This window comes from Tenrec ecaudatus, chromosome 15 (genome assembly GCF_050624435.1).
Source record: "Tenrec ecaudatus isolate mTenEca1 chromosome 15, mTenEca1.hap1, whole genome shotgun sequence".
Taxonomy (NCBI): domain Eukaryota; kingdom Metazoa; phylum Chordata; class Mammalia; order Afrosoricida; family Tenrecidae; genus Tenrec; species Tenrec ecaudatus.
In genome coordinates this window covers 116,321,518-116,342,591 of record NC_134544.1, presented here as the reverse complement: position 1 = coordinate 116,342,591, position 21,074 = coordinate 116,321,518, and the positions used below count along the sequence as shown (strand labels likewise).

The 21,074-nt window shown below is 38.8% G+C and overlaps 1 protein-coding gene across 2 annotated transcripts in view; it reads right to left on the bottom strand.

Annotated features, from left to right (window-relative positions):
* The window catches only part of SPIRE1 (spire type actin nucleation factor 1), a 191,515-nt gene that overhangs the window by 156,442 nt on the left and 13,999 nt on the right, over positions 1 to 21,074 (bottom strand). Inside the window, exon 2 of one of the 2 annotated variants that reach the window (XM_075533105.1) lies at positions 12,038 to 12,072. The exons of the other annotated variant lie outside the window; for it this stretch is intronic. Within the exon in view, the coding sequence (XP_075389220.1) occupies positions 12,038 to 12,072 (35 nt within the window). The remainder of the gene's footprint in view (positions 1 to 12,037; positions 12,073 to 21,074) is intronic. 2 annotated transcript variants of the gene reach the window in all.

Below are 21,074 nucleotides of genomic sequence, written 5' to 3'. Positions count from 1 at the left end.
GGCCGGCCTCCAGAAAGCCATTTATCTTGGTTGCACTTCCAAAGGAGGTCATCAAGCTGTGACCTGATTGACAGGCTAAATTCCACCCAAATCTTCTTACAGGTGCCATGTTGAAACAAAAATCCCAACCATCACAATGTGTGTGTGTATAGAATATGTATGGTAAAATGAGAGAAGGATGGAGCTTTCAATTTCAGAAACTCAGAAGACTGATTCTACTCTGTCTTATAGGGTTGCTATGAGTTGGTATCGACTCGAGGGTAGTGAGTTTATTTTGGGTTGGTATGGTAAAATATATATAATGAAAAATTGGCATTTTAACATCACTAAGTCTCACTTCAGTGACATTAATTATATCAACCATATTGTGCTAACCATTTCTGAAAATTTTCATCATCCCAAACAAAAAAGTGACTGCCTTTTAAGAGACAATGTCCCATTCTCCCCTCTGTAGACCCTGTAATCACTGATAAACTTGTGTCACTACACATTTGCCTGTCTGGCTGTGTTATTCTGGGTTGACTAGAGAAACACATTCAGTGACGCTCATATAAACACTGATTGAAGAGTGAGCCTCCTGTCAAGAAGTAATTACATATATCAAGAAAGCATCCCAGCCCGGTCCAATTCCCTTCCCAAAGTTTAATACTACTCCATACGGCCCTCTTCAGACTCCTGCCGCCACATGCATTGATGCAGAATGCAGAAAAATCACAAGCCCGGTGGGTGCAGAATCGTATGGCTCCAATGTCAACGGAAACATGGCAAAGCACTGGCAACTCTCAGGATTGGACCAGAGTTCAAACAATCAGGAAAGTGGAGTGGTGGCATGAGAAGGAAATTCCCAGGGTCCTCCATATGAAAAGGCCACACCTCCAAGGAGACAGCATCAGGCTTTTACCTGATTGACAGGTCTCACTCCACCTCTAGGCATGAGCATCTACTTAACATAAAATCATCTAACTGCCACACTAGCTATTTCATTTAAACGAGATCACACAACATTTGTCATTGTGATTCTGGCCTGTTTATTAAGCATAATGCTTTCAAGGTTCATCCATGTCATAGCATGTGTCAGGACTTAATTTCTTGACATGGCTGAATAATAGTTGATCATGTTTTTAAAGCAGAACCAAAAAGAATCTTGTAATAAAATTACTAAGGCATAAGAATCAATTGTTATATGGTACATATGCATAATAGAATACTAAGCAATTTCAAAAATGATACATCTATGAAATACCACATAACATGGATGAATCTGGAAGAAATTATGTTGACTGAAATTAGTCAATTATAAATGAACAAATGTTATGAGACTTCAGTCAAAAGTCAAGAAAAATTATATATATAATTTTAATATTATATAATTATACACACAGGGGTACCCCCCAAAAACAGATTTTATTCAAAGCTATATATTAAATTTTTTACAAAATAAATTTATCATCTTCAAAGTGCTCTCCATTACACTTAATACATTTGTCAAATCTGTGATTCCATTCTTGGAAACATTTTTCAAACTCATCTGGTGACAGCAACTCCCTCATTTTTTTCTTCACCTCTTCTAAATCATCAAATCACTGTCCTTTCATGACCCTCTTCATTTGCGGAAACAAAAAGAAGTTGCACAAAGGGAGGTCAGGTGAGTAAGGTGCGTGGGCAAGAGAGACATGCTGTTTTTGCCAAAAGCTGGTGCACTGAGATGGCTGTGTGAGCAGGTGCATTGTCATGGTGGCAAAGTCAATCCTCTATCTGCCACAAACCAGGCTTTTTAAAAAATAAATCATGCTATTAGGGCTCTTACAGCTCTTATAACAATCCATACATCAATTATATCAAGTACATTTGTACATATGTTGAGATCAAGCCTTTTTTGTCACATAATGTTACGCAAGCTTTTCAGAACCTCTAAATAAAAAGCTTGAATAACAATCTGCCATGGTGGAACAAACTCCAAATGCACTACAAGTCATCATTTTTGTCTGTTCAAGAAGTTGATGGACGTCCAGAATAAGGTTTGTTACCAATCAACATTTCACCTTTTTTCTAACAAGAAAATCACTTATGCACCTGAGTTCCTCCCATAGTGCTGTTCTTGTAAGCTGTGTTCAACATCACATGTTTCTGCAGCATTTTTCCTGAGCTGGAAATAAAATTTCACAGCCGCACACTGTTCTTTAAATCGGCCATCACAAAATAAGTTCATGCAAAACTGCTTTTACAAAAAAATTCACGGTGATCAGAAAGAACCTTCCTAGACGACACCCCTGGCTACACGAACTCAGTGTGAGTTGCTAGCTGCTCGCCAAGCGGGAAAAGCGCATACTATGAAAACACCTCTAGGAAGCAGGCCTCCCCGCTGTCCTGCTTCTGCCTGGGCCCCTCCAGGTCCCCTTCTTCCCCACACCCCCTCAATAAAAGCTCACAAGCAGGAGGGAAAAAAAAGGAAAGAAAACACCTCTCTGTCCAGCATAATTCCAGTTTGGGGGCATGGGGGCGGAGTACCTCCATATATATAGATATATATATATATATGGTTTAATTTTCAGTCAATCTATCAACAGATCCAAAAGGAGAATATTAACACTAAAGAAGTATGCACACCTTGAAATAAAAAATGACTTGAAATTAAAGGGGCAGCATTTACTAAAGGACAAAGTCCAAAGAGTTAGGAAAGAATGAGAAATGAAAATAGGAAATATAAGGAAGAAGTACAATAAGTGATGTTTCTGGGGAATTGAAATCTCATATGATCCCGCAATAACTCTATTTGGCATATACCATAAAGAAATAAAAGCCAAAACACAAGAGTATGTTCTCTCATGTTTATTGCAGCACAGTTCACAATAGCAAGGCACTGGAAACCACCCAGATGCCCAACAGTGGAAGAATGGATAAACTATGGTACATACACACAATGGAATATTATGTATCACCATAAAACAGTGATGAAAGTATGAAATACTACAAGACATGGAAGGGCCTGGAAACCATTCTGCTGAGGGAAGCAATACTGTATGAGCCCACTACTACACAGAGAAGCAAGGAAGAAACAAACCTTAGATTTCTAAATAAAGGGGTAGAGAGCTTACTGCTGACCACTTCATAAGAACCACTTCCAAAGAAGAGACCTCACGTTAGCTGGGGTCAATCCTTCAAGAAGGAGGTTAAAAGGAGTCCATCTACTTGAAGTCATACAACACGGAGACACAGTTGGGAGAAATCAACAGACATTCCACAGGAATAATGAAATCATACTGGAAAGCCAAGCGCATACCTGAGGAAGGGAGCACCTAGATTTCGGAGGAGGCATTTATACTTCTGTTGGTGGGTAAATGGGGAGGAGCAATGTCACATCAGGAAAGGAGCTCAACAATAATTATAGAAAACCCAAGGAAAGACTTAAACCCAGTATTATGTTCCTGAGTTAGACACTTAGGAATCAGTTTCTTCGTAATCCTCGGTGAATCGAGCCATGGTCTATGCACTGTGATGACTCTGCCCATACAGGGAACATGGCATCCCCAGGCCACAGCAGGACTCAATGTGGAAACCACATTTTATTAACGGGGTCCTACCTCAAACTACCTGTAGCCATTGGACTTAAGTCTGAAATTCCCTGATGAGCAAAGAAAAAAAATGAAAGCCACCCAATACTATGGCAGTCATTGGACCTTGGTAGATGGTGGATGGACTGTGGTATAATATGACATACCTGGTCAGATGACCTCCTTTTTAACCCATCCTGAATTTGTTCAAGGTTTAAATATTTCTCACTTGTAAGATAGAAAATCTCTCTAGCTTATTTAATATTGCCAGTGGTCTTTTCTTTCTTCCTTTTCCCCCGTTGTTTTGTATTGTGTCCATTATGGTTCCCACTTTTTGAAGCAAACAAAGAGCAGAATCGTAGACCCAATGACTGATGTAATAGCTTATCTCAGATGTGGCGGGAGATTGAGGGGAATAGGGGAGCAAATAATGAATACAGGAGGGTGCACTAGAACTGATTGTAATGATGTACCTACAACTCTTTTTAAAAGCAACTTAACTTTGGAAGTATATGATATTTGGATTTTATATCAATTTAACTACTGTGGAAAAAAGAGTAAGTGATGTTTCATTGTAGAAACTGCAATCAATAGATGAAACAAACGGGGGAGAAGGGAAGAGGAGCTGATACCAAGGGCTCAAATAGAAAGTAAATGTTTATAAAATAACAATAGCAACATGTGTACAAATATGCTTGATACAATGATGTAGGGATTATTATAAGAGCCCCCAATAAATGATCTTTTAATTTATAAAAAGACAAAACAAAATGTGTATGACTGTTAGATAGAAAACTGATCTGCTCTGTAAACCTTCACCCAATTCATATTTAAAAGCTAGGGATAAAAAGAGAGATAAACTTCAAGATTGGGGTAAGATCAGGATTTCCATTTTAGATAAGTGAAGCTTGTATGGACCCATATATTTGCAGTAAATTTCAGGAGTGCAATAATATAGTTTGTAGATATAAAGCTTAAGTCATCAGCACATGTATAATAACTAAAATAATGAGGCCAGATGAGATCACTGTCCTACTTTCAAGAGCTTGTGTCATGAGAAAAGAATTCAAGAATTTATCCTTTTTTCTGAGATAATGTACAATTGTCAGCAATATATGGTTACTTAACTAAGGAACCACTCATTCCAAAGTCTTTTTAAATACCGTATATACTCGAATGTAAGCCGAGGTACCTAATTATTACCTGGGAAACCATTAAAAATGATTGACTCGAGTATAAACCTAGGGTGGAAAATGCAGAAGCTATTGGTGAGTTTCAATAATCAGAACAAGTGAAAATAAAATTAACTAAAAATTGAGACATCAGTGGGGTAATATATGTAAATATTTTTAAACAAGATTTTGAAAAAGAACTTTCATAGTAATGCCCCCCACCCCCATCCCACGCAGTGATAGCTGGGAGGAGGGGGGAAAGTCCATGCAGGCAGGGGATGCAGGATGTGAATTAACACAGACAGAGGGGAGAGACGGAGCGCAGCCACAGGCACATTCTTACCAGTTCAGCTGCCTGCGTAAGTGAATCACTACAGGTACTTCTGCGAATTGGAGCCGTCCACGTCATAGGACGGCTGATTGGTTAGATGTGAGTAAACAAACATACAAACATTCAAAGCCCTGCAGTGTCAGTGGGGCTTTGAATGAACAGTGGAGAAACAGCAATCATCCGCCCTGTTACCAGAGGGGGGGATGGGGAGGGCCGTATAAGCTGAACTCCAGTTTTTCAGCATTTTTGTACTGAAAACGTCGGCTTATACACAAGTATAAACGGTATATAAAAATACCAGTAACCTGTTAAAGCAACAAAATATAATCATTTTATATAAAATATGTTTTTCTTTGACATATTTAAAGTATAATCAATTCTCTTTGTATAGTCATAGTATGCATTCCCCCCCCCCCCCCCCCCCCCCGCTCCCGTAGGCAAGCATCGAGCAACTTTCTCTGAGTTAGTGCACCCAGTGGCACCTGGGCAGATTCTCTTGGGTCACAGTAGAATTTTTTGTAAAAGCAGTTTTGTGCAAACCTCGTTTTCCGTGATGGCCAATTTAAGAGAACAGAATGCAGCTGTAAAATTTTGTTTCCTGCTAAGGGAAAATGCCACAGAAACTGTTAATATGTTGAACACAGCTTACAAGGTCAACACTATGGGGAAAACTCAAGTGTACGAGTGGTTTTCCCATTTCAACAGAGCTGAAATGTCAATTGATGACAAACCTCCTTCTGGAGGTCAGTCAACTTCCCAAATGGACACGAGGAGCATTTAGAGTTCCTCCACTAGGTCAGACTGTATGTGCATATGTAAATATATTTATATATGATGATGAAAAAATAGATCTATATGCATGTATTTATAGGTTTAGTATTAAGGCAGCATGTGGACATTGGGCCTCAACTCAAATATTTCCTCAATACAAGAACACTTTGTTCTATTAAATTGGCATTCCATGAAGCTCACCTTCCTGACAAGATCTCTGAAGACTAATGTGTACACAAGCAAAGATTGTGGAGAATGTTGATGGTTCCTGGCTATCAAAAGATAAAGTATCTGGGGTCTTAAAGGCATGAAGATAAACAAGCAGCCATCTAGCTGAAAAGCAACAAAGCCCACATGGAAGAAGCACACTAGCCTGTGTGACCACGAGGTGTCGAAGGAGTCAGGGATCAGGCATCAACAAACAAAAAATCATATCACTGTGAATGAGGAGGAGTGCACAGTGGAAACCCAAAGCCCATCTGTAGGCAATGGATCTCCCCTTACAGAAGGGTCATGGTTGAGATGAGTCAGTCAGGGTGCAGTATAGCAACAATGAAACATACAACTTTTCTCCAGTTCTTTTTTTTTTAAATCATTTTATTGGGGGCTTGTACAACTCTTATCACAATCCATACATACAACCATTGTGTCAAGCACATTTGTACATTTTTTGTCATCATCAGTCATAAAACATTTGCTTTCTTCTTGAGCTCTTTTTATCAGCTCATTTTCACCTCCTTCCCCAACTTCCCTCCCTCATGAATCCTTGATAATTTGTAAGTTATTATGATTTTGTCATGTCTTACACTGTCTGACATCTCCCTTCACCCACTTTTCTGTTGTCCATCCCTCAGGGAGGAGATTCTATGTAGCTCCTTATAATCAGTTCGCCCTTTCTACCCCACCTTCCCTCCACCCTCCCAGTATCGCCACTCTCATCTATGGTCCTGAGAGGTTTATCTGTCCTGGATTCCCTGCGTTTCCAGTTCTTTTCTGTACCAGTGTACATGTTCTGGTATAGCCGGATTTGTAAGGCAGATTTGGGATCATGATAGTGGGGTAGGGAGGAAGCAAAAAGAACTAGTCAACAATCCACCAATTCAAGAGATAATACATGCGCAACCAAGGGTGCTGACATGAGAACTTCAAACTACACTGACTGAATTATCCAAAACAAAAGGCATCTTTCCCACCCCTCTCATATGCCTTTAAGGCCCACAGAGGGGTGGAGGAAGAAAAACTACAGCAATGGGAGGTCTAGGCACTAACCAACCCCAGGGGAAGGTATTGTTTCTATCTTCCCAGAAAAGGGGGCGCAAGAACAGACTTAATGTCTGTGTGCAGATACTTGAGGACGATGCTCCTGCTTGGAGAAGCTCATCCCCAGAGATAACTTCAGGGTCAGCTTCAGCTGGAGACATGACACCCTCTCCCTAGATGACAGTGCTGCAGAGGACAGCCCTGCAGATAACAGTTCTGGGAGAGTGGCCGGTCTGACCCGCCCACATGGGGGCAAACCAAGAGGAGAGTGCAACAGACCAGTGGTGGGAGTGAAGCCACAAAATGCCCAAGAAATCCTGACTGTAGACTTCTGACGTGGGGGGCAGCATGTGGAACCCCATATGAACTGGTTTGGGGTTACTCACAAGGGGGTCACATCTGAAAATCTAAAGGTGTAACAATGGGTTGGGGTGGTGGCAAGGCACTACACCACTCCATCCTTGACTGTAGGTATAGCAACGGAGACTTTTAGGATGCATGCCCTTTCGGACACGAATGCTGAAGACTAAAAAGGGTGTAGGTGTTGTTAGGCAAGCAGGACCTGGGATATGGAACCCTGGAAGGAAAGAGGACTGGACTGTTGTATTACAACAGGTCCTTCTCTCTAGTTAACAGAGATATTCATCTGCTCTATGTCAGGTTCCCTGTTAGACTTGTGACTATCTGTATGTTCTTTCTTCTCTCTTCTTTGGGGGGAGTGCTATTCTATGCAAGATAGGCAGGATAGGCAATCTTACAGAGACAGCAATTTGATCAACTGTTCCTGGGGAGCATGAGAAGGGAGGAGGTGGGTGATGAGCCAACAATGATGGGTACAGGAGAATAGTAAAGGTTCTAATATTGATAGGGAAGAGGGTGTAGCTTTTCTGGTCATAGCTGATCAACTGAATTGTATCTGAGTGGAATTACTGAGAGGTGAATGACAAGAGAGACATGATAGTGGAGCAGGAGGGAAAAAAGAAAAAGAGTAAAGAAGAAGAAAGTAAAAAAGATATATGTACAAATGTAAGTATATAAATATAGGTATATTTGTATATGTATTTATATGCAAATACAATAAAGAAACAGATGGACTCTGGGTTTAAATCTCACAGCAGTATGAGAACAGTTTGTTCTAATAATGTGGCATTGTATTATACTCACCTTCCTGACAGGAGCGCTGAAGACAAAATGGATGCATAAGTAAATGTGGCGAGGAAAGCTGCTGATGGTGCCCAGCTACTGAAAAATATACCATCTAGGATCTTAAAGGCTTGTAGTTAAACAAGTTGCCACATAACAGGGAAGAAGCGCACATGAAAGAAGCACACCAGGCTATGTGATCAGAAGGTGTCAATAGGAAAAGGTATCAGAAGTTCAAAAACAAATAACCAAATCAATGTGAAGAAGCAAGGATGTAGTGGAGACCCAAAACCCATGTGTAAGATAATTGGACAGCGGTTCTCAGAAGGGCCATTCAGAAGGAATGATAAATCCAGAGTGCGGTATGGCACTGATGAAACACATAACTATCCTCTAGTTCTTTAATATTTCCTCCCCTTACTATTATGTTTTTATTTGTTTTTGCCTCATTAATGTTAGATTTGTATATTTAAAATCACTTAATACATGAAAGTCAAAATAGATAACCCTTCAGAAATAATAACAGGAGTAATGGTTCCCTGAGGGTACAGCAATGGGTTGGGGGGGGGTGAGGGAGAGATTAGAGAGCTGATAGCATTGATGACTGTATAACCCCACAAAAGGGGAGCAAATAACAGAATTGCATGTGAATGGATATATTGTATAGTGTAAGATATGGCTAAATAATAGATGATAGAAGATATAGATAGATAGATAGATAGATAGATAGATAGATAGATAGATAGATAGATGATAGATAGATAGATAGATAGATAGATAGATAGATAGATAGATAGATAGATAGATAGATAGATAGAAAGGATTCCTGGGGAGTAGGTTGAAGAAGGGAGGGGATAAAGGGGAACTGATATCAAAAAGTTTAAGAAGAAAGAAAATGTTTCGAAACTGATTGTGGTAGTAATTGTACAATACTGTTGGATGCGATTTAACTATGGAATGTTATGATATCCGTAAGAGCTACCAATAAAATGATTAAAAACAAGGCTCCAGGAATTGATGGAATATTCATTGAAATGTTTCACTCACTTGTTTATGCCAAGAAATTTGGAACTGACTATTTGGCCAACTGACTGGAAGAGATCCCAACAGAATGCTCAAACTTTAGAAAAATATCATCAATATCTCAATATCTCACACAAGTAAAATTTTGCTTAAGATCATTCAACAATGATTGCAGCAGTACATTGATAGGGAAGTGCCAGAAGGTCAGGACAGATTCAGAAGAGGGTGTGGAACCATGGATATATCACTGCTAATGTCGAATGGGTTTGCAGTCAAAACAGAGAATACCACAAAGATGTTTACTTGTGTTTCTTTGACTATGCAAAGACATTCGACTATATGAACCATAATAAACTGTGGATAACTTTGAGAAGAATGGGAATCCCATAACACTTACATTTCATTATGCTCATAAGGAACTTGCACATAGATCAAGAGAAGTTGTGTGTATAGAACAAGGGAAAAGCACATGGCTTAAAATCAGGTAAGGTGTGCACAAGGTTGTATCCTCTCATCATACATGTTCATTCTGTATGCCAAGCAAATCATCGGAGAAACAGGAATATATGAAGAAGAATGTGGTATCAGGATGGGAGGAAGGCTTATGTACAACATACAACATGACATAACCTTGCTTGTTGAGTATGAAGAGAACTGAATTAGTTTGCGATAGTTTATTGTGCCAGCCTGGCAGATAAACACAAGTGGGATTAATTGAAGGGCAGAGAGATAAATGGCTCGGTGAGCCTCGCCTTGCTTGTCTCTCACTCTTTAATCATCAGACCAGTGTGTGGCTGCCTTGCTTGTTCTGTGCCTCAATTTAAAGGGTACCTGTGGAATGCCTAGCCTGTGGACTGTGTCACTGTAAATTAAGGTCCCTTTAAGCCCATACGATTGGAATGTTCATCTCTGGAGCTGGGGATCGACAGTTGGTGACCTGCCTTGCTGTTTGCTGCCTGGGTATATATAGCCCAGCTCTCTCTAAAGTGGAACTGGAGGCCATCAAGACTTAAAGGACTGCTAGTATCTCACTGCTTTATAATTTAACTGTTAATTTGTTGTATTATCTGTATATAATTTAACGGTTCATTTCTTGTGTTATATATCTATCTTTATAAATAAATATAAATATATAAATATATAATTACTAGCACTCTGGTTTTGTCTCTCTAGAGAACCCTGTCTAACATATAGTTGCTGAAAAAATAAATGATTGTAGCCTTCAGTATGGATTATAATTCAATGTAAGGAAGACTAAAATCCTCACAACTGGACCAATAGGTAACATCATGAGAAATGAAGAAAAAAGTGAAGTTGTCAAGGATTTTGTCTTACTTGAATCCACAATCAGTGCTAATGGAAATAGCAATCAACAGATCAAAAGACATGATGCATTAGGTAAAACTGCTGCACAAGACATCTACAGAGTATTGAAAAGCAAGGGTGATACTTTGAGATTTAAGGCACACCTGATCCGAGCCAGGGTACTCTCCATTACATCATATGCATGCGAAAGTGAAGACATTGAAGAAGTAAGATCATAGAAGAAGCGATGCATTTGAATCGTGGTGCTGGAGAAGAATATTGCAAATACCATGAACTGCTAACAGGACAAACCAGTATGTCTTGGAAGAAGTAAGGCCAGAGTGCCCCTTAGAGGTAAGGATTTCAAAGCTTCATCTTACATAAGGAGAGCCCAGTCCCTGAAGGTCATCAAGTTTGGTAAAGAAGAAAGGGCATTGTGTTTGGTAAAGTGGAAGGGCAGTAAAAAAGAGGTAGGCCCTCAATGAGATTGACTGACACAGTGGCTGCAACAATGAGCTGAAGCATAGGAACAACTGTGTGCAGGGCACAGGACCATGCAGTGTTTCATTCATTGCACTTAGGGTCTCTCTAGGCCAGAGCCAACTCAATGGCACATAACAACAACTAACAACCACCAAAGAAAGGTCACCCAAGAGAATGCTCAAATTGGGAAACAATACCATTACTATCAAATGCAAATACAATTTTGCTGGAGATCATCCAGCAATGGTTGCAGCAACAGACTGACAGAGAACCGTCCAATGTTCAGACTAGATTCAAAAGAGAATGTGCAACAAGGATTATCACTGCTGTTGTCAGATGGATCTTGACTGAAAGCAAAGAAAGACGTTTACTTCAGTTTTCTTGACTATGCTCAGCACAGTAACACTTGTGGGAATGACACAGTGTTACTAGTTCTGCTATTGACCAGTTCAGTGTTCAGTTCTGTTGGGCATAGTAGGGTAAGGATGGGTTGGAAGAGACTCATTGGCATCTAACAACAATATACAATGCCAAAGGAGTCTTCGTGATGCTGTGGAGTAGATGTAGGGCTGGTAACCACAAGGTTGGCGAATCAAACCCACCCGTCACTCTACAGGAGAAAGATGAAACTACCTGTCCTGTAAAACGCTTATATTGGGTCACTGAGTAAGAATTACCTGGAAGGCGGGCACTAGACGGGTTTTCTACATAAAGTCGGTCAAAACTAATGTAAAGCCATGCTGCTTGGTCCCCTATATTCATATAGAATAACTTCAGAATAAACATTTATGTTCAAATTTCAAGGGATTCTTATTATTTTAATAAACAAAATACATGTTACAATTTAAAATAAACTGAATATCTTATTAAGGATTCTGGATCTTATTTAGATAACTCCGTTTCAAAAATAATAATACAGGAAAAATATTACTAATACAGAACTAATAACACAAAAAATGAATTAGTCTTTACAACATATCATAATATTTTTAACTTACCTCTGTTTCTGTACAATGGGAATATTCCAATTTGCCTGTAATAAAAATACAAAAAGTTACTTCTATCAAAGAGAAATATTAATAGCATCTTACTTTGAGTTTTAAAGATTTTTTTGAGTCCAGAAAAAGGAAAATTAACTGTACAACAAGCCTAACACAAATTGCGAAAACACTGATGTCAGCCCCCACCCTGACCCCACCCCTAGCCCAAGCTTCTCTTTTCTATTTAGAAAAGGGAAATGAAAAACCTATTATCTCATGCTTTAATGAAAATGGCATGATTAATAAAAAGACTGAATTCAAATAGAAGCCATCTCCTGGCTGTAGGTAGCGATTAGCCAAATATTCAGCAGTTACTTTTTAGTGTTAACTGGATCCCTATGAATGAATCAAATGGATAACAGTGGTTTGGTTTTTTGGGTTTGGGTAACAAATTCTTGGCCACCACAGAAACTTGCATTCATTACTTTAAAAAATATTTAAAGTTTTTGTGATATCTCAGTCTCTGAAAGTGGTTGTTTCAATTTCACTCCATACATGGCCGACCCATGATCAGTAATTTGCACATAATATTACTCTGAGTATTCCTTTATTACAGCTATAAAAGAAATTTGTGCAATATTTTGCCTATAGTTGTTTTCCATTTTTCTTTTAATAGACATTCTAGTAGGTGTGAAACGGTAACTTAATATGGTTTTTGTTTGCATCAACCTAATAATTAATGTTTAACATTTTTTTCATGTGCTTTTTGGCGATTTTTATATCTTCTTTGGAGAAATATGCTTGGAGGGAAAGGCCCAAGAGGCTTCAGGGTCTTTTAAAAGGAAAACAATATTTTAAAAGCATTTTTAGTTTTACTTTGGTTAATTTGTATATATGTATATTAAATATACAGGAACCCTGGTGGTGTAATGGTTACACACTAGGCTGCAATCTGTATGGTTGGCAGTTAGAAACCATCAGCAACTCTGCAGAAGAAAGACTGAACTTTCCACTCCCATAACAGTTACAGTCTCAGTGGGTTGCTATGAGTCAGCATTTACTTGAGGCAGTAAGTATATTAACTATATGTGTTTTAGATTTTATTACAATTAAGCATATTCTTCCCATCTTTCCATATTTTTTATGAGACTATTTAGATGTAAATCTCTAAGCAAGACCTCTTGGAATATTTAGTCCATTGAGCACTTTTCATTTACATAGCTTTCTTTCATAGCTGTAATAAAGTAATAACCAGAGTAATATTATTTACAAATTACTGCTCTTGAGCCAGCCATGTATTAAGTGAAATTAAAACAGAACCATTCTGAGACTGAGATTTCACAAAAACTCTAAATACTTTTCTTAAATTAGTGAATGCAAATTTCTGTGGTGACCACGGATTTAATGGTTACTCAAACCCCAAAATCAAACTATTGTAGCAGCTATGGAAAAGTTTGGAGATTCTTCAAAACAGTAAACAAAGAATTACCATTTTACTCAGTAATTCCACTCCTAAGCATATGCTCAACAGAATTGAGAGCAGGAACTCAAACATGTGTTTACCAATTTTCACTGAAGTACTACTCACAATAACCAAAATGTGAAAATAACCCAATGCCCATAAAACACATGACTGGATAAATTAAATGTGATATACACAATGGAGTACTATTTAGCCTAAGAGAAACGAAATTTTCATACAAATGAACCTTAAGAACATTATGCTGAGTGAAATATGTCAGACACAAAAGGGCAAACAGTGTAAGATCTCATCTACAGAAAAAGACAAGAAAAGGCAAATGTCTGGAAATCAAAGTATATTAGTGGTTAAAATCAGGGATCATGACTTATGATTACTGCATTTTGAATTCATGGTGACATAAAAATCACATTGAGGATCAAGTTGCATATACATATATACACACATACATACATAGATGTATATGTATGTTTGATGAAAGATATTTCTATATTATGTATTTATTGTTGTTTTTAGGCTTCAAGTTGACTCCCACTCATAGCAATGAGTGATTATCGAATGAAATGCTCAGCAGCATAGTGGGCTACAAATTGAGCTGCTAACCACAATGTCAGGGGTTTGAACCCACCAGTCATTCTGTGGGTGAACATGAGGCTGTCTTCTTCCATAGATATTTCAAGAATCAGAAACGCAAAGGGGTAGTTCTACCCTGTTCTATAGGGCCACTATGAGTCAGAGTTGACATGATAGTAATGAGTGCATTTGGTTTATGGGATGTAGTCAATTAAAATGTCCCTTCTGGTTATAATTCCTTATGTGATGTATTATAATTCTAGACTCTATGCCTGTGGCCATAATTCCATTTTGAAGACCTTCTCTATTATATTAATTATCAGGATTGGGGTGGAATTAAGACCTAACTTTAGTAGAGGGTGTGAACCAAGACACAAACTGTCATTAGACTCTACTAGAGGGTGTAACACCATCTTTCGTTTTCCTTGGGAAAAGACAAAAACCATACTTCCATCAAAGTCATCCCTCTGTGTATAAGACCCATCAAGCCCAGAAAAATAAGGCATAGGACTATTGGATGAGCATGTCCAAGATCTCAATCTGAAGTGGCAGAGGCGATCAGATCAGATGCCCCAGAGGCTGTGGGACATAACAAGAAAAGCAGCACTGAGACTACCAAATTGTGAAGTAGAGCCACGGGCTGGCCTCCTAGCCCATGGTGGCAAAGGCCACAGGACCTTGTAACAAAGACTTGGTTGCTGGCTGAAGATAGGTGCTGGTATGAACCAATAACTATAGCCTTACTGTTTGCTGATCCTGACTCAGTAACCTATTACCTTCCCTAGTAAACCCCAACTTCCCTAGTAAAGCCCCTTAAATGCGATCATTGTCTGTGAGTTCTATGTGGCCACTGCAATGAATTATTGAACCTAGCATAAAAGTAGAGTGCCATGGGAGGAATGGTTGGTGTCCAAATAGGATAAAGGAGAAGCCAAAGGAGGTCAGATATGACCAGTCAACTCCATGCCATTTACTGCCTTTGGTAAAAGTATACATGGATATAATCAAGAAAAGCTAAGTTGCAAGAAAAAGGAACTAATTAATGTACCACATAGGCTCCAAACCCTTAAAGCACCTGCCCTCTTGCTCCCAGGACCAACCTTAAGCCTCTAAGGTGGCACTCCTTAGAACAATCGATCATACGAGATGAAAAGACTGCATTTACCCAGGAATAATGTGAGAGGGTTAGGTTCTCTGTCAACTCGTTATTAGTATCTATGGAAAAACAGAATGAGTGGAGGTCCATTGGGTTGCAGCCTTCCTGGAGGTATGGGCACTTGATGGAGCTATGAAGCAAATATATTGAGGGGCATTCTCGCTCTCTTTGTCCTTTTGGTGTGGATTTTGTCACCCACCACAGGTGCGGCTGCCCACAAGTGCAACTGCTCACCACAGTGCCTAGGTTTGCACTTCTGCTTCCTGTTCCTTAGCTTCTGCTCCTTTCAATCATCAACCTTGCCTTTGGCCCCTGTTCCTTTCAGCCATCAACCAAATTGGTTAGGAACGGTTTTCAGCTCATTATCTGATCCACAGAAATAAGCTGAACTGGTTACCTCCTTTCAGTTCCGTGAATCACAATTTTGATATAAATCAGTTTCCTGACATAACCATTTCTTTATAGACACATATAAGTGTCTTGGTTTTTCTACTCTAGAAAACCCAGTCTACTACAACTGGTACTGGGAGTGGTTCTAGGGGGGGAGGGAAGGGGAATGATAAAGAGGAACTTGCTAAATTCTCAAATTTGATTAGAACTAAGGGTACTGAGAATGCTGCTTCTGCTAGTACAGATAAATCTGTCACTATTATAAGGCGGCATTGAGTTTATATCCAAAATATCACCACCAACTGATGAAGTATTGGTAAGGAGCAAGGCTCTGAGTGATCATGTGTTTACTATTTTTTAGCAATTTAGTCAAGATGAGAAGTAAAGGAAAGTTGGGTGGCTGGTCCCTACAACAGCCAATATAGCCAAGGAACGAGGCCACGTCAGGACTGTAGACGCATGAATCAAGTGCCACACGAAAGATCTCAAAGCTTCCACTCATGCCACAAAAGAAAGAGTTCACTCTTGTAGTAACAGAGCTAATATTGCCAAAAACTACACCCAGAGTCTTGTCATACAAGTAGTTAAATTATAAAAGCAGCTTAATTTTCAACCTAGAATGGTGTCTGAAAAGAAAGAGGACCCTGAAACATGGAGTGGAGACAAATGAACTGATAACCAGAAAGAGCCCCTATTTTGCATTGAGCCACCCCAGTCAATAGCTCCTCCCACCTGAAGATATTAATTCACTAACAGTTGGGAAAAAAAAACCCACAATTGAGGAGACTAGTTCAATAGTACATGTTGAGATGCCACACATGGCTCCTTCTGAAGCGAGACTTGGGGCAGATGCCTTACAAGATATTGTGAAAAAGCCCCCAGGAAATTCTCTCACCACGCATGCTTTTTCTAAAGCTAAAACTAGAATTGAGTCTCAGAGTTTTATTAAAGTGAAGTACTGATGAACCCAGAAAAAAAGTGTGTTATGCTTATAAAGAACTGCTGCCGTTTTCCCATATCCTCAGAAAGAAGCCTGGAGAATACGTTTGTAAATGGTTACGAAGGGTGTTGGGCTAGCTTGTCGAGAGAAATAAAACCAGTGACACTCATATCTGTAAAAGAAAGAAGTTCATATCAAAAAGTAATTTAATATTAAGAAGGCAGCCCAGCCCAGTCCAACTCAAGTCCATGTATGTGATGCTAGCTAGGCAGATGTAAGTGATGCTAGCTAGCCATTTTCAGATTCATCTAGCTGCAAAAAGAATGACAGTGGATTTTCATAAACTTATCTAGGTGAAGACTCCAATTTCAACTGTTCACTTCACAGTGGGTCACGAAATCACCATGAAGCCTAAGCTGTTCATCAGGAACTAGGTGTTGTCTGACCCAGAGTCATAAAGTAGATGTGGATGTGGGATAGATGAGCTAGAGCAGTACCTGAAGGTACAAGCAAATTTAATGAAGAAGTGGTCCAAATGCCTAGGGTCTCCACTCCTGTCACAGTACCTACCATCTTTCTCTTATCCAGCAACCAGGGTCTCATGGGGCGTTCATTATGATAAGATGTCCCAAAAAGACATGCCTCATTTACAGATGGTGTGCATTATTTGCAAATCCTACTTCAAGGTGGAAAGCAGGACTACAATCCCTTTCCAGGCCCTCCCTGTAAGACAGTGGTAAAAGGAAATCCTCCCAGTGGGCAGAACACATGGTAGTATCCTTTGCTTAGAAGAATAAATGGCCTGATGTGAGACTGTTCAATGATTCTTGAGTGACAGCCAACAGTTTGGTTGGATGGTCAGGGATTTGGAACCACTCCTAGGTACTGCTTCCAATTGCTCAAATGATCTCTGCCCTGCAAAGTCTTGATCTCTCTTAGAATAGAGTTTATAACTCCTACTCTTCCCCACTCCCAACCTCCACCCTTTCTTGCTTTTCCTCCCCTTCTTTAAAACAAAGTCTTGTACTATTTTATAATACCTTTTAAATCAGTACTATTACTTCTGTCAGTCTTTTTAACAAAAACTTTTTTTTCACTTCGATAATCATCAAGTTACGAATAGCCCCATCTCCCAGTTAGCACCTCATTTAGACAACACTAGACTATCCAAAAGTAAGAGTACTTTAGTGGTTACACATTGAGCTACGATCCTCATGGTCAGCAGTTCGAATGAGTTGGGGGCTCTTCCAACTCTTATCACAATCCAAACATACATCAATTGTGTAAAGCACATTTGTACATTCGTTGCCCTCATCCTCTGGTCTAGTCAGATTTGTAAGGTAGAATTGGGATCATGATAGTGGGGGTTGGGGGGAAGGAAGCATTTAGGAACTAGAGGAAAGTTGTATTTTTCATCGTTGCTACACTGCACCGACAGGCTCGTGTCCTCCCCATGACCCTTCTGTAAGGGGACATCCACCGCCTACAGATGGGCTTTGGGTCCCCAATCCACACTCCTCCTTATTCACAATGATAGGATTTTTTATTCTTTAATGCCTGATACCTGATCCCTTTGACACCTCGTGATCGCACAGGCTGGTGTGTTTCTTCCATGTGGGCTTTATTGCTTCTCAGCTAGATAGCCGCTTGTTTACCTTCAAGCCTTTAAGATCCCAGATACTGTAGCCAGGCACCATCAGCTTTCTTTACCACATTTGCTTATGTACCCATTTGTCTTCAGCGATTGTATCAGGGAGATGAGCACACAGTGATGTTCTTTTTGTTCTTTGATGCCTGATAACCGATCCTTTCAGCACCAAGTGATCACCCAGGCTGGCTATCCCTGCCATTCTTTTATCCTCCCCTAGGCCCTACTCTGTCCCTCTTCCCCAAACACTTGTTCCTAACTGTTCATTATTCTTCCTCTATACCACTGAACAGATTTAACCACCCTCACACAACACACCCTCTGAGCCACCCCTAACAGTTACACCAAGGCAAGGAAACAATAAAAAACTAACAGTCCACACAAGAAGAAAGGAAAGGAGAAAAGGGAAGAAGGGGAAAGAAAGGAAAGAAAGAGGCACAAATAAGTGAGGAACACCTAGACCTAAAATAAGTGGCTGGAGTTAAATAAGCTATGGAATTACCAGAAAAAGAATTCACAAGAATGATGATTTCACATTGCACTATGAAGGAAGACAATGAGAGATATAAGATAAGAACAGAAAAGTTAAAAACCTCACTATACGTCTTACAAGAAACACTGCAAACAGAAGTCAAAAACTACAATAGCAAAATTATACAACTATAAAAGAACAGAGGGAAAAAAATTTAAAAAGAACAGAGAAATAGAATTTAAAAAGATGAAATCCCAAATTAGTGACCTTGAAGACAAATCTTTTGATTCCAATTTGAGAGAAAAACAAGAAAGAAAAAATGGAAAGAATACTGAAGCCCAAGAACAATATGGGACACAATCAAGAATAACCTATGAATTATAGGCATTCCAGAAGTGGATAAAATCAAAATAATCCAGAAATAATCTAGGAACTCCTAAAAGAAAATTTTCCTCACTGCATATCAGATGAAAAGGAAACTGAGACAATGCCAATTAGAAGGGATGTGAAAAGAAACACCACAAAATATTGCAGTCAAACTCTCCTACATCAAAGACAGAAAAAATTCCAAGAACAGTCCGAAGGAAAAATCCAGTCGCATTCAAACCAAAATACAAAACTCACAGCCATCGAGTCAATTCAGATTCATAGAGACCCCATATGACAGTAAAGAACTCCCACTGTGGATTTCTAAGAGAGTAACTCTTAACTGGAGTAGAAAGCCTCCTCTATCTCCCAGTACATTCAAAAGGACAATTGGAATAAACTCAGATTTTTCAGCAGAAACTATGCAGGCAAGAAGACCATGGGGCATCATATATAAACACTGTCAACCAACAACCAAAATTATAACTCAAATATGAAAAAGAAACAAAAGTACTCCCAAACAAGGATATATTAAAGGAATTTTCAAAAACAAGACTACCACTACAAAAAAATACTAAATGGAGTACTATGGACAAAAATCAACAACAGCAGCACACAAACCTGAGGCAAATACAAAAGACAAGTACTCCCAAAATCCAACACACTTAAAGCAGAATGCAATACAACACAGAAATAGCAGAAAAATAAAGAAACAAATCATACCACACACACATACATACACACTCTGACACATACATAGCCACACTAACATACACAAACATATCAAAATGAGAGCAACAAATGCATACATATCAAAAGGCTCACTGAATGTGAACTAAATGCACCATCTATATTTTCCTTATATGAAACACACCTCAGATACAAAAACAGACTAAAAATCAAAAGCTGTACAAACGAGTATGAAGTGAAAGGCAACCCACCTCTTCCCCCTAAAAGAAGCAAGTGTGACAATATTAGTTTCTGAAAAAATATATTTCAAGACAAATAACATGAGAGAAAAGAATGATCACTGCATAATCATTAAAAGAGTAAAAGCAGAAGACATAGCCATAATAAACATATTGCACCCAATGAAAGACCCTCAAAATACATTAATCAAATCCTCACAGAATTAAAAAGAGAAATAAACAACTGGACAATAATAATGGGAAACATGCCACCCTCAAGGAAAGATAGATCAATAGGAGAAACTCGATAAGGACACAAGAGAGCAATACAATATAATCAACTCAAACTTCTAGACATAGACAGAATATAGTATACATTAATCTACAAATACTCTAAATAATAGACCAACATAGTAGACCACAAAGCAAGCAGTAAGAAATTTTTTTAAATTGAGATAAACTGCAATCCATTTTCTTAGGTCACAATGCTATAAAACTAGAAATCAACAATAGAATGAACAGAAACAGAAACACAAACACATGGAGTTTGGACAACAGACTACCTAAAACTGGGTAATATATCAAATAAGGGGTGAAATTTTAAAATTCCTTGGAAAAATGAGAATGATTAAACAACATACCAAAACCTTTGGAATACAGCATTATCAGGGTACAATTTAAAGCAATCAATTATCAGGGTACAGTTTAAAGCAATCAATGCACACATGAAAAAAGAATTGAAAATCAACACCGTAACACTACACCGTTCACATGAGAAAAAGGGCAACAAACCCTCTAACAGAAGAACACATAAAGATTAGATATAAAGTGAAAAATGGAAAGTAACAGAAAATCAACAAGAGAAGTTTTTGAAAGAGTTAAAAATAACAGACCACTGGCAAACTTAACAAAGGAAAAGAAAGAAAATATGCAACCACCTACAACAGATGAAAAATGCAACATCACAACAAACCCAAATGGCAAAAAAAATTTTTGGTTTAGAAAAATACCTACAAATACATCATCAATGCAAATAAACTCACAGACAGATGTAGAAAACTTCAACACACCCATAAAAAAGAAAATATAGAGAAGGTCCAGAAACTTCCAACCAAGAAAAGC